General features: G+C 34.9%; 1 protein-coding gene across 1 annotated transcript; it reads left to right on the top strand.

Moving 5' to 3' along the window:
- Window positions 1-10,381: 10,381 nt before the first annotated feature.
- On the top strand, window positions 10,382-14,187 carry LOC126720346 (4-hydroxy-tetrahydrodipicolinate synthase, chloroplastic-like). The gene is made up of 3 exons (XM_050422687.1): window positions 10,382-10,753; window positions 12,142-12,222; window positions 12,991-14,187. Exons 1-3 carry the CDS (start codon window positions 10,668-10,670, stop codon window positions 13,916-13,918), a joined length of 1,095 nt encoding a protein of 364 aa, XP_050278644.1. The 5' UTR covers window positions 10,382-10,667; the 3' UTR covers window positions 13,919-14,187.
- Window positions 14,188-15,073: the final 886 nt, after the last annotated feature.

The raw sequence follows: 15,073 nt of genomic DNA, 5'->3' as shown, positions 1-15,073 counted from the left end.
ATTCATGTAATCCTCAAGAAAAATAAAACAAGACTCAAAATAAAATATTTTTGTCTTTTTGAAATTTTTCAATGTTTTTGGATTTTTTTTTTTTAAAAAAACTAAAAAACAAAACAACAAAAACAAAACATGTCCACAAATAATTGAAAGAATTAAATTAGGGACAAGTCAGCAACACTCACCTTGGAGAATCTTTTCTCACCCATCTAGCACGAGTCTTCGGCTTTGTAGGTGAAAATCCATGTGAAGCAGAGTGTATTTGAGGGATTACACTAATTTTCTGAGAAAGACTAAAATCCTGCAAATTCCTTTCACAAGCCAACAAGCTTAAAATTTTCAAAATAATATGAAACAATTTATATGGACTTATGGCAGGAGAAATATCATCACATATCCTAGATTGAAACACAGAATGCTTAAATTTCAATTTATGACAATTAGGACGAATGTGACCGGAGACACCACAAAAGTGACAAACATGAACAAATTTAGGAACATCAGTATTCCTAACAACAAGTCTAGTCTCAGATTTTGGTTTTTGCCTCAACAAAGAACAATTTGGTCTAATATGACCAACTACACCACAAAGGTGACAGGTAAGCACAAAAACAGATGTATTATGCTCTCTAACAGTAGGTTTAGACTTAGGTTTAGAAATTTCAGCGTCTACATCAGAACTTTTACCTTTGTCTAACGTAGCAAAATAAGCATTTTCTTTATTATTCCTCTTAAAAGGAGGGATATAAACTTTCTCAGTTTTAGGCTTAAGAGAAACAGAAATACTTCTGTTATTAACAGCAGACTTGGTACAAGTCAAATTTTCAATTTTAGTTTTAGATTCAATTAACTCTTGTTCCAAGCTTTTCATCTTCTCATCTTGAGAGGAAATTTGATTTCTCAAAAATTCATTCTTTTTATTAGATTCATCTAATCTAACAACCAATTCCTCTTTTTCAAGATTAGCCAATTTTAACTCTTCCTTGAATTTCTTAGCAATTTTCATAGATTTCAATTATTCCTTACGAAGAGTTTCACAGGCATCAATAAAATCAGCAGAAGCATGAGCAGAAACATGATCAGAAAGACACTTCAAATTATCCATGACAACAGGGGTCAAGGATCAGCTCTTAGATCAAAAGATCTAAAATAAAAGAGCTACCTACTCTGATACCACTTGTTCGTTTTTAGACCCCTTAAACAATTGATTTAACCTAGGTAATTAGCCAAGTTGTTACTTAGTCCAATTAAACAAGTCTAGGTTATCACAATAATAAAGATCAAATCATGCAAAGCAGCGAAAAATAAATAATACAAGATATGATCACTTAGGAAACCAAACCGGTAAAAACCTGGGGAGGATTTAACCTAACTATCCTCAAGGTAAAAAGCAAATCCACTAGAAAGAATCGAAGTTCATACAATAAGACTTACAAGCCCCCACGCTCGACTTCTTATTGCTACCAACCAGTAGAACTTACTGACACGACCACGTGCAAACTCCGAATCCACAGACTCCTTCTTTCTTGGATTCCCACCAGCTACAAGCACACCCGCTTGTGTAGTCTTTAAACTTTAATGGCAGCAACTGAATTGATCATCAAGGTGTAGAAAATATATCCTCCTTGAAAACCCTAAGTTTGTGTAAAGGAAAGCTCCTCTAGATCTCACAAGAGATTTATACAAACCGCAAATATGAGCAACCCTAAAACGTGGTTAGGGTTTGCCTTTTATACTTAGGACAAATAAGAAACCCTAAAAACGTTTTAAAACAAATAGGGCTGAGTTAGACGAATCTGTAGAAAATCAATCTGCCCGAGTTTCGATCGGTCAAGCCTAAGTTTCGATCAATCGAGCCAGGCCGAAAGCCACAGTGCTTCTTGCTTTAAACTCAATTCCAACTTTACATTGACATACAACTTTGAGCTAGCTTTAAACACTTCTAAACACATTGTTTTGATCATGGTTTGCCAACAATACACATTAGAGTTCTAAATACATAAAATCCTAAACTTTAGAACCTAACAAAATGAAAACATGGTTATGAAATACATTACTCATTACTCTTTATTAAATTACACTAGATTGCAAAAAATAATAATAATAATAATAATGAGATCACTATAAAAAAATTTATCACGCGCAACACACAAGTTTGCGACTAGTATATATAATAACTCCTCCACCATGAATAATGCACGATGTTACAAGCATTCAATATTTTAATAATTTCCCTTGCTCTAATTCCCCCAGGTCTATATATCATGCAATAGACTCCCATAATTGCTCATAAGCTCAAATTGGTGATAAATTTTTGACGGACTGATGTGAATGCTCTTAAGCCCAACAAAATAGAGAGCTACAAGGACTATAGTAATAGCTCCTAAGGTAAATGATATGCACCCATTTGTCATATAATAATCCATAGTTGGCACAAACTTGTCACTCACCCACTAGGCTTCCTTTAAGCCAAACTTAAGCAAATTCAACCACTGCATTGAAAACATTGCTCCTATAATCTCTATTTGAATGACTAAACATATACAATATGAGATGTTCAAGAGTTCCTTTTTATAATTATAAATGGGTTTGGCTTACCTCCAGTATTTTTTTAATTAGATATTTCCTTTTGTTTTAATGGGAAACTGTCACATTGCCTACTAACTATATAAAATATGGAGAAAAAAACCCACTATCACTTGCCGTAGAATATTTAAAACAAAAGGAGATGTTCAATTAAAAAAATACTTGAGGTAAGCTAAATTCATTATAAATCTAGATATCATGGGTGTCCCTAATTAATCTTTTGAAGATCTATAGCCAACCCCAAAAATTTGGAATTAAGGCTTCTTGTTGTTGTGGTTGTTCTATAAATTTAGATGCCATCTAAACTCCATTTTTAGGGTAATCTCCACTAGAGATGAAACAAAATACAATTTTGACATTATTCAACATATATAAACCTTTATTTGTAAGGATAATATTTAATTCAATCTCTATAAATATATACTACATTAAAGAGAAGCAACTACATCAGTCAGCAAGGTCAATTATGTGACTTGTCACATTACATCCTTGCCACATGAATGCTTTGTTTCTGTATATATTAGCAACGTGATGTGTATACTATGCATGTTGTATATGCTAGAGTGGATGTGTATACCATGTTGTATGTGCTAGAGTGGATGCAGAAGAGGAAGTATAGAATAGGAACACTGAGAACATGAGGGTTACATGGTTCAACTTTGTCAGCCTACGTCCACAGAGGAAACCCTTAAGGGCTACATCTTTATCATGTAAGAGTGTAATACATAACATGTGTTACAATGAATCATAACATGAGTATATATAGGCAACTAAACCCTAAACTATTAGTACAAATAGGAGTAGGCTTGGGCCTATTACATTGGACCCATATGTCTAATATATCTCTATCAGTCTCCAATGCCAAAGATTGTGTTGCAAAGTGCCGAAATAAAATTTCAACATTCTCAGAACAACAGTGTTGACGTTAACATTTTACCTGTGGTTCAGTTCCAATAGCATTATCAGTTTTATATTGAGAAAACTACTTAAGATTATAAACAAAAATCACAGATGGATGAGAGATCCAAGAAAAGAAGAAAATGAATAATGTGAAAAAGGGAAAACATACTTCTCAACCAATTGTACAAGGTTCACCAATTCCTCTTTAGAACCAACAATGTCAAAGAAATCATCAATCACTGTGTAAGAACCCCATTTTTTGCCACAATATTCGAGCATCAGAAAGTTCAAGGGAAACAAAGTTTGTTGCACCAGAGAAGTAATGGTTCTGCCTAGCAAACTTTAGTTTTATCTAATCTGTTCTCTGTAACCCACTTGCTTACATGAGAATGGAAATTTTACAACCAAAAGATGATATTATGTTTCCTTTTTCTTTGTTATATAGAATTATAACAAAGAAACACCAGGTGTAACTCTTTATTAATGTTACACTGCTTAATAACTTTTTATTAAGTTAATATTTTGAAAATCTTACAGTTAAATTACATATCTTCTTTGTTCTTGACACCAAATTTCATGTTAGTTGACAGTCGAATGTTATTTACTTTTTGATCCAAAAACTAATGTTTTGTGTATAATTTTAAAGTATATAAAATTTGAAAGATAAACATTTTCTATATGACATTTACTGATCTATGATCATATTGATATTTTACCAGCATGAATGGTATAAGAAGACAATGTAATCTAACAATGGATTTGTCAAAAATATATCCAATTAAAAGTTATTAAGTAATGTAACAATGACAAAATTTATACCAAGTGTAACTTGAATCTAGTGTGTGTACTACCATTGATAGGTATAAGAGGTTAATAATAATAATAATAATAATAATATTATTATTATTATTATTATTATTATTATTATTATTATTATTATTATATCAATTGTTGTGGTAAACTCTTTGATACCGTGCTTTTTGAAAAAATGGCGGTTTCAAAAAGTGCAGTATAAAACTGAGTATTTTTTTTTTTTTAAAACAGAATGTTTGGTAAAAGCTGTTAAAAAGTGTTTTATGAAAAATCTAAATATTTCATTAGCACTTATCAAATTTGCAGGTTGAAGTGTAGATTACCATAAAGGACAAAATATATATGGCAATTATTTGTTTTAATTATAAATTTTGATTAAATCTACACACACAACATTTTGTATAAAAATTTCACAACAAATTTCTTATGACAATCTATTATTAAATAATAATAAAAATGATGTATGATGGAGTTAAAATGAGAATCAATAACTTGTCACTTAAGCATTATTATGAAATTATTGTAAAAATATTGTGTTAATAATAGCAAAATTTTATATTTTTTTTATTTTTGTACATTGCCTTACATAGTTACATTACAGTTGACACATGAAGGCAACATAAACACTTAGAGTATGTTTGGTAACTATTTTTTCCCTTATTTTCTGTTTCCAAAAATAATTTTCTATTTTTGAGACTAAAAAACTTGTTTGGCAACCCAAAATGGACAGAAAACAAAAACAGTTCTTAAAACTCAATTTGTGAAGGAAACTAAAAGTATGCAAAATGTTGTTTTTAGTTTCTAATTTTTAAAAGTCAATGAAATCACGCATTTAATTTAATAAATCTGTCTAGCATTAGAGTTCAAATTATAATAACAACATATTTTAGTATTTTCTATTTTCTTCTTTAAAAAAGCTATTTTTTTTAATTTCAACTTACCAAACATGTTTTTAATTTCAAAAATATAAGAAAATTGTTTTTCTTTATATCCCCGAAAACAAGTTTTTGAAAATAGAAAACAAAAACTGTTACCAAACATTACTTTACCCTTTTTTTTCTCTTCTTTATTCCTTTTCTTTTTCTCATCTACTCATTTCTTCTCATTTCCATAAAAATTTTCTCCTTTTCCTTCTCTTATTATCCTCTAGAATCTTCCATCCACTCTTTTTTTTTTTTTTTTTGGGTAATAAAAAAGAAATGGGTGCAACACGCAGACTTCCTAGGGGATCATCCATCCTATTTCTACTCTCGTCCAAACACGCTTGATGGGATCCAGTGCATTAGTTTTGGTATGATTGCACCCTATCCACTCATTTCTTCACCCTCCTTCTCTTTCTTCCTATAACCCCAAAGCAACTCTAGAGGTTTATGGCTAATTAATATAAACACATCTCTCTCTCCATAAACCCAAAACCAATTCAAATCTATCTGTCCGTAACCCTAAAAATTCTAATTCCTAAACCCATGACCTAGATCATTGCAATTTGCTTATCTTTGTAGGATTTTCTATAAGTATTTTGTGGTTAAATCATTGCAATTTGCTTATCTTCGTATGATTTTCTATGGATATCATTATTTTTGTGGTTAGATTATTGCAATTGTTTATCTCCGTATGATTTTCTTATAAATATTTTGTGGTGAAAGAGTTTGGTAAAATGGAGCTTTCATGAGAAAGCTAAGGGTATTTTATAGATAAAAAGTAAAAGTTCCAGCATTAATGTTATTATGATTTCTACGTTTTGCAGTTGCAGCTTAGCTGGTGGAATATTTATTAGAGCCTGTTTGATAGCAAATTTCAAGTATTGTTATTCAAAATTATGTGAAAACTGTGGTTTAAAGAGTGTTGTGAAAACATGTGTTTAAAGTATTCATAATGTAAAAAATTTGTTTTATACCATGTTTCATTTTTTTTTTTTTTGATAATCAACATAAGATAAACTTTCATTAATCCAAAACAAAGTTCAAATTGGTTACATCACATTTTATTTGATCCTCAATAACTAAAGGGATATCTTCTATCCAAACAATACAATCATCCACCCTTCTGGCATGTTTTGCCAGTATATGGGCTGCCCTGTTATTGCCCCTACTGATATGAATAGCCTTCCACAAACTTAATTGCCTTAAAGACATTTCGATACCTTCAATTACCTTTCTGATGGAGCTTTGAATAGGACCTTGCCCTCTTAATGCATTCACCATGATCTGCGAATCACTCTCAATGATGATTTCTTTTAGTCCAAGATCCCATGCCAACTGTATCCTTTCCTCCATAGCTTTAGCTTCCGACTCTAGTGCACCCAACAACAACTTCATTCGTTTACTCATCAAACCCATCAGCTGGCCCCTCTCGTTCCTAATCACAACTCCCACACCGTAGCAACCAACGTTTCCAAAAACAGCTCCATCTGTATTAATTTTGTACCAACCCATGCTGAGGGGAGTCCAAGAGAGCATACCTGAATTGGAGGAACAGGATAGGACTTGTTGAGGTTGCCTCACTTCCTTTACATATTCTACTGCAAACCTTACCATTTCAGTTGCTATTTTGCCTCTCCCTTCATGTCTGAGTTTATTCCGATTACTCCATAAACTCCAACCCGTGGTTGCAATCAATTCCCAATCTACCTCGAGGCATCTCTCCCTAATTTCCCAGACAATGTCCATAATATCCAAGTGAGTTTCAGGCAGCAAAGGAAGCTTCAATTTTGTTGCACTCCATACCTCTACTGTTGTTTGGCATCCCCATAGAATGTGACTAATAGTTTCATCTCTTCCACATACGTCGTAGCTGGCTTCCACCTCCAATCCTTTTGACTTTAGGCGACACTTTGTTGGCAGAATATTTCTACATGCCCTCCACATGAAATGCCTAATTTTGTTTGGGCAGTCCAAATTCCAAATGAGCTTCCCAATGGCTTTAGATTTTGACCCATTTGAGCTTTCTCCTCTTTCTCCATGTGGATTTAGCTTTGGCATCAATTTCTGAGCTGCCCTATAGGCACTCCTAACAGAAAAACGACCATTGGGAGTCCAAGCCCACACTAGGGAGTCATTAGGAAGCTTAGGACTAAGTGGAATTCCCATGACAATTTCAGCTTCATGGGGAAGTAATGAGTTTCTTACCAGATTAGCATCCCAACCACGGGTCTCCCTATTGATGAGGTCCGATACCATAACAACATTAGTTGAAAGACCTCTCGGGCTGATTACTTTGAACTAGTCCAGGTTTGGAATCCATCTATCCTCCCAAATATGAACCCTTACCCCATTTCCAATGACCCATCTAGATTCCATCACAATTAAATCCTTGGCTGCCATGATACTCCTCCATACATAGGATGGTCTATAGCCCAATTGCGCCTCCCTAAATGAGCTCCCCGCAAAGTACTTTGCCTTAAAGACTCTATGGACAAGGGTGTTTGGGTTTTGTTGGATTCTCCAACCTTGCTTTGCTAAGAGCGTTAGGTTGAAAGTTTTTAAGTCTCTAAAGCCCACGCCCCCTTCCATCTTCGACATGCAAAGTTTTTCCCAAGAGATTCACGCCATTTTTTGTTCCTTATCCTTCTGCCCCCTCCAGAAATTTCTCACCATGGAGTTCAACTCCTTGCATAAAGAGTTCGGGAGTCATGGTATAGGTAGGCGTGGCTTGGGCCATGACTTTTATAGGGATCTCTCTCCCTGCATTGGAAAGGAGTTTTCCTTTCCACCTCACAATTTTCCTTCCCACCATATCTTTAATGCGGTTAAAAGCTTTCTTTTTCCCCTTTCCAACTAAAGGCAGCAACCTAAGGTACTTCTCATGATGTCTTATAATTTGAGCTCCAAACAAACCTTTTACTTGGTCTTGGACTTCCCTACTTGTATTCTTGCTGAAAAATAGGGAAGTTTTCTCCTTATTAAGCCTTTGCCCCGAATCCCCTTCATAATCCTCAAGCACCTTCATAATCTTCAAGCACCTTCATAATCTTCAAGCACCTTCATGACCCAACTCGCTTCATCAAGGGAAGCCCTACAAAAAAACTATGCTATCATCCGCAAATAGAAAATGGGAGATTCTTGGGGCACCCCTACACACCGTGACCCCTTTTATATTCTCGATTAACTCCTCCTTTTCAACATAACCGTTAAACCCTCCGCACAAAGTAGGAAGAGATACGGAGAGATTGGGTCACCTTGTCGAAGCCCCCTTGATGGGATGATTTTTCCCTTGGGTTCACCATTGATCAAGACCGAATAAGTCACCGATGTCACAAACATCATCATAAGGGCTATCCACCTATCATAAAACCCTAACCTTCTCATCATTGCTTCCAAATAGCCCCATTCTACCCTATCATAGGCCTTGCTGATATCGAGCTTTAGAGCCATAAGGGCTTCCTTTCCTTTCCTTCTTTGGTCTATACAATGCATTGTTTTAAAAGCCACTAGCACATTATCTATAATGAGTCTTCCTAGGACAAAAGCACTTTGAGATTCATCAATCACAACTACAAGGACTCTTTTCAGCCGGTTAGCTGAGACCTTAGCTATTATTTTATACAGAACATTGCATAGACTTATCGGTCTAAACTCAATGATTCTTTGGGGGGTTTTTGACTTTTGGAATGAGGCAAATGTAAGTTTCATTAAGACCACTAGGAAATATCCCAACATTCAGCACATTCAAAACACAATTAATAATATCAGTACCTACCAAGTCCCAATATTTTTGATAGAAAATCGGGGACATACTGTCTGGTCCGGGTGATTTTGTTGGGTGCATCTATTTGATAGCTCGCGCCACCTCGTTTGCCTTGAATTCTGCTAGTAATTCATCGTTCATTTCAGGAGAGACTCGGTTATTAATTGCACTCAAATTGGCCTCAAATGAAGAAGGATGATCTGACTTAAAGATAGCAGCAAAGTACTCCAAGATTAGGCTCTCAACCCTTCCCTGTTCCTCCTGCCACACCCCCTTCAAATCTTGCAGCCCCACTATACTGTTCGGCCTTCATCTTTAACTAGCTATGGCGTGAAAAAACTTTGTATTTCGATGTCCCCACTTTATCTAGAGAGCTCTGGACCTTTGGTTCCACATAATCTCCTCCCTTAGTAAAGACTCATTTATTTCTAACCTTAACTTCCTAATCTCCTCCGCCTTCTCATTCCCACGTTCTGTGGCTTCAAGTAGTTGGAGTTTTGACTATTTTTGCTTCAGCACCTTGTTCACATGCCTAAAAACTCTCCAATTCCAACTTTGCAATTGATCTCGACAGCGCTTCAATTTATCCATGATTGTTATTCCTGAGTCGCAGTACCATGTTTCAAATAACATATTCTAAAATGTGAAAATACATAATTGTATGTTTGGTATGTGTATGTGTTTTTTTAAAAAACTTATGAGTATAGTAAAGGTATTATTATTTTATTTGAAGAGAGAGAAAATTCTCTCATCAGGTGGGGCTTATAGTTTTTAACATATTTACAAAAATGTTATAAAATAATGTTATATGAAATTTGAACACTAGTATGGATGAATTATTTAAATATAGTGTTCAAACACTTTAAAATGAGAAACGTAATTCAAACAATCCTAAATTAAATTTCCTACCAAATACGTTGTTTTTTTTTTTTTTTTTTTTACCCACTTAAACATTGAAGACTGTTATTTGGAATCTTTTATCAAACTAGCCCTAAATTCACATTTGCAATGGAAAAAAGCACGTTTATGAAAATTTACCAAACACCTAAATTCACATTTAGAGACTAAAAATGTGCTTCCCCCCCCCCCCCCGCCCCCCAAAAAAAAGAGATTAATCAAATGGTACAAAGTTTAATAAAACTACACTAACATAATCGTCTAACGTGAATGCTCTTAAATAACCTTTGCAAAAAGGTTTGGAGTTAAATACAACATTATCGTCACGTTGAATTTAATTCTCTCTCGAAACAGACAAAAATTATTTAAATTTTATTAATCAATACAAATATTAAATATATACAATAATTAGGCGTTTGGATTTGATTGAAAATTTGAAACTAGATTTTTAGTGGGCAATGCATACAAGGTTCGTATCTAAGTCAAGTTCTACTCCTAGTCTTTTATATCAAATAAAAGTTCTATCATGTTATTCATAAATTACGTTTCCCAACCCGCCTCAAACTTAAAAAGCCCTAACAAAGCAACTCTCTATTCTCAAAAACCCAGCCGCCTCTAAACTGAAGCCGCCACCCAACCACAATCAACCCTCCTCCTCCTCCGGCGGCGACGGCGAAGCCACCATGCTTTTCTTCACCACTACCATTATTATTATTATTAACTGAACACATCCCCCTTCCCTTTCTTCTACTTTCTATTCGGTTTTTGATTAAATCTCACTCTTTGCAATGGCTGCTTTGAAGTGCAATACTTTGTCACTCAGGGGCCCTGCTCTACAGTTTGCGCGTCCCACCTCTCCCGATAACTATAAGAGGTTTATCTTTTTTTATTATTATTATCATCATCATTATTATTTAATCAAATTGCTGTCACTTTCTTACTTTGTTAACTAATAAATCCATTATTATACTTTTTTTTTTTTTTATAATTATCTGATCTGTGATCCATTTTTGTTGTCCGTGGTGTTTGTTTCTCGCCACTTTAAAAAGAAATAGGAATAGGAAATTTTATGTGGGTTTTAGTTAGCTCAACCGTATAGGCTCTCTGATGATTGAACAAGAGATCTGAGGTTCAATATTTGCATATATCAAAGAAAGGAAATTATATATGTGTGTGTATATATATTAGCTATTAGGGCGCACACACACATTTTGTGCTATGTTTGAGTTTCGCAAACCTGTGAGCTGCATCTGCATTCTAATTGGATTTTTTCAGACTATGGAATGTTTTGTCTAGGTTGTTGCTTGCGAAGCTAAAGTTGAACTCCTGATTCTAGTAGAATGTAAACGGACGTGACAATGAATGTAATCAGTGCAACATCAATAATATATTAACGGAGACATCTATAGTTTAAATTCCCCTTCTCTAACTATCAAATTATAAAATAAGATTTTTGTGACATGAAGACATGTTAATAGCCTCCTCTTTGTTACTTATTTTTGGTTGATTGCATGTCACCCTCTTCAAAGCTGAGCAATTGGTAGTGGGTAATAATGTGTTTGGCAGATTTTTGGATTTTAAATTTGACGGAAATCCTAACGGTAGAGGGCAAAGTGCTTATTAACAATAGCTAAAGTGGAACATTTCTCCGTTTGAAGTTTAGGATGGACATTGTATCGATTTTGAAAAGCATTGTATAGGTTCCTTTGCCATTGTTAATGCTTACTTCAGCTAATTTTTGTTAGTCCAGGATGCAGGAGAAATCTTGTGGCAAGCAACTGGGAAAAAAAATTTGGTTAAAAACTGAAAAGTCTTTGTTTGATAGACAAGCTTTTAGGTGCTTAAAATTTTCATTTGAATTTAGAACATCACTTTATTGACTTGAAGCCTTCAACTGCCTTTTTTTTTTGGTGGGGGGGGGGGGGGGGGGGGTGTTAGTTGAGGAGCTAGAATGACTGCTGTGTTAAGCTTTTGTTTTAAGAATCAAATGAAATACAATTTCTGCTCAGCCACATGGTCTTGTGTACATTTGATTTATTTTTGCAATTAATTTCTCTTGGTTTGTTACTTTTTTACTTAGTCTTTTAGACAAATAATTGATCTTTGTAGATCAATTTATATTTGTATGGAGGGCTGTGCCTTTGCTGAACTCTAATGCTAACAAGTGCTGTCATGAAACTTGAGAAAGGGGCCAAGTCTTCTTGCCAAAAACTCTGTTTTGCTAATTTTGCTAATTTCATTTTCTCTGTTGCTATGAGGTAGGAATGCAAAGTGGAGGTCTCCGCAAGCGGCTGTAATACCTAATTTCCATCTTCCAATGCGCAGTTTGGAAGTTAAAAATAGGTAAATTATCGAATGACATTTTCTCCCTATAGATGCATCTTTATATCAAATATCTGGGCTGTTGTGCCATCTGTAGTGCCTTGTATTTAATGTTTTAAATGTCTGGCGTGTGAGTGTGTATTGTACTTATAGTTTGTCAGAGATCAGCTCTGCTTTAATTAGGTTCTGAAAGAAAAGCCTATATATTCAATATTTCTTTCATACCATCTGCATTTATTGTCCCTAGACTGAAGATATATACACTCTCGTAATTTAAGAGGCTGATGTTGGTGCATTCTCTGTATACCCCCTGTATACTTTGAAGTTTTTTGCTTTAATAAAAATTGTTGCAATATATTTGTATATACTCTCCTCCTGAATTGTTCAAATGGAGATTCTAAGTTCAAATAACTGAGGCACCACATGAACAGTATCTAAATCTATGGCCAAATAGCCATTGCTGGCTTGTGAGTATTGGAGTCATTTGTCTGGTATTGTGAATTGATCAAGTAAAATAAATTTTTTTGGTTGTCTTACTGACTGCTGGTAGTGTACTGGTCAGTTCATACAAATTACATTATGTTGTGCATTTGTGCTGGTGTAAGTGTGTGGTTGTGTTTTAACAAATCTAACATCATTAGTAAATAAAATGATGGAACATTTTAATTTGTTTAAAAAGAAATAGTAGTACTGTAGTGGTTGTCCTTAGATATACTTTTTTTTTTTTTTTTTTTTTTGTAGTGAGAATTGGTGCCTTAGATATTATTTATTCTCTTACTGTTTTTTCAGGACATCTACAGATGATATAAAGGCTCTTAGATTGATAACAGCCATCAAAACTCCATACCTACCTGATGGTAGATTCGATCTAGAAGCGTACGATGACTTGGTGAACATGCAGATTGTCAAAGGCGCTGAAGGTATTATTGTTGGTGGCACAACTGGTGAAGGCCAATTGATGAGCTGGGATGAACATATAATGCTTATTGGCCACACAGTAAACTGTTTTGGTGGATCAATTAAGGTTATTGGAAACACTGGAAGCAATTCCACGAGGGAAGCAATTCATGCTACTGAACAGGGTTTTGCTGTTGGAATGCATGGTGCCCTTCACATTAATCCCTACTATGGCAAAACCTCCAAGGAGGGAATGGTTTCTCACTTTGAAAGTGTTCTATCAATGGGTCCCAGCATCATATACAATGTGCCTTCGCGGACTGGCCAAGATATTCCCCCACGTGTAATTCACACTATAGCCCAGAGTGCTTACTTGGCTGGTGTTAAGGAGTGTGTTGGAAATGATCGGGTCAAACAGTATACAGATAACGGTATAGTAGTGTGGAGTGGTAATGATGATGAGTGTCATGATTCTAGATGGAGCTATGGAGCGACTGGGGTGATATCTGTTACTAGCAACCTGGTTCCCGGATTAATGCGGGAACTTATGTTTGGAGGAAAAAACCCTTCACTGAATGCAAAGCTCATGCCTCTGATGGAGTGGCTTTTTCATGAGCCAAATCCCATTGGCTTAAACACGGCTCTTGCTCAACTTGGAGTTGTGAGGCCAGTTTTCAGGCTCCCATATGTACCTCTTCCTCTGGCAAAGAGGGTAGAGTTTGTTAATTTGGTGAAGGAAATTGGCCGGGAGAATTTTGTAGGAGAAAAAGATGTTCAGGTTCTCGACGATGATGACTTTATCCTAATTGGTCGGTATTAGTTTGTTTTCCTAGTTCTGGATATTTGGGGGGTGTTTGGTACATGTGCTTAAAAATGTGTTTTGTTGTTTGAAAACATGTGTAAAAATACGTGAGAGAAAAAGTATGTGAAAATGCGTGTAATATTGTTTAAAAACTGAAAACATGTGTTTGAAATTATGTACCAAACGGCCCCTTGGTTTGGGTTTTGAAGTGCCAGTTTGAGTTTGTCTTTTGCCTTTCTCACCCGTTATAAATTCATAAATAAAGTTCTTTAGATTTTTTTTTTCAAGCTTAAGCTTATTTAGGCGATATTCCATAGTATCTTATAGTATATATGTCTATATATATAAAAAAGGTATGAGTACAATTTCTATGGAACATTTCCACTGATTTCCTTTTTGCAGGTGAGTCTGTTGATTTTGTAGGCCCAAATGTTTTCTGAGTTTGTTTTGCTGCTTCTCATTATAGTACGGATTATCATAGATTTTGCTAAAATGCTGGAGCATAGTCATTGAGTTAATTGCAGGTTAGATGGAATGCACATTTGAATCCAGCTGGCTGAATGTAACTCACATGCGCGGACACTATTAATCTTCAGTGCTTTTGGTTTTTGGAATATTTATTTGCATTTTAAGAGCTCTGTACTCTGTCAAGAGTATTGTGGTCTAGTGATACCTTTCGGTTCTCACACAAAGGAACTCAAATTCGAATATCTCTCCATCCTAATTCTAGAATGGCTCAATCAATACAATCTTATTTGGCATTGTAGCATTTAGGCTTCATATGGTTTCTCAGCACTCTCTATTTAGACAAACATTCCAGTAATGTAAATCAATATTTTCCTATTCCTTCTTGCTTCATGCCCCTCATAATATTTTATGGCTGAATTTCCTCGTCCGCTTGTCATTGCGTTTCTAAATATTGCTTCCCAGGTAAAGGGTTCTGTTAGAGTTTGAAATACAAGAGAATGATGAATTAAATGACAAATTGGCATTGGGTCGACGATTATTTTAACACCACTCACAAATAAAATACACATGCTCTTTATATCCTATATTCCTACGTGTAAACTTATTTTGGAGTGGATTTGAGACGCTCTGGGACTTATGTTACTACCTCATCCTCCCCAAAAAAAAAAAAAAAAAAACTCTCTGTGGCTCTTTCTCTAAAAACTC

The sequence above is a fragment of the Quercus robur genome, chromosome 4, assembly GCF_932294415.1.
Source record: "Quercus robur chromosome 4, dhQueRobu3.1, whole genome shotgun sequence".
Classification (NCBI taxonomy): Eukaryota; Viridiplantae; Streptophyta; class Magnoliopsida; order Fagales; family Fagaceae; genus Quercus; species Quercus robur.
The sequence above is the reverse complement of the archived record's forward strand: the minus strand, read 5'-3'. Positions and strand labels throughout refer to the sequence as shown.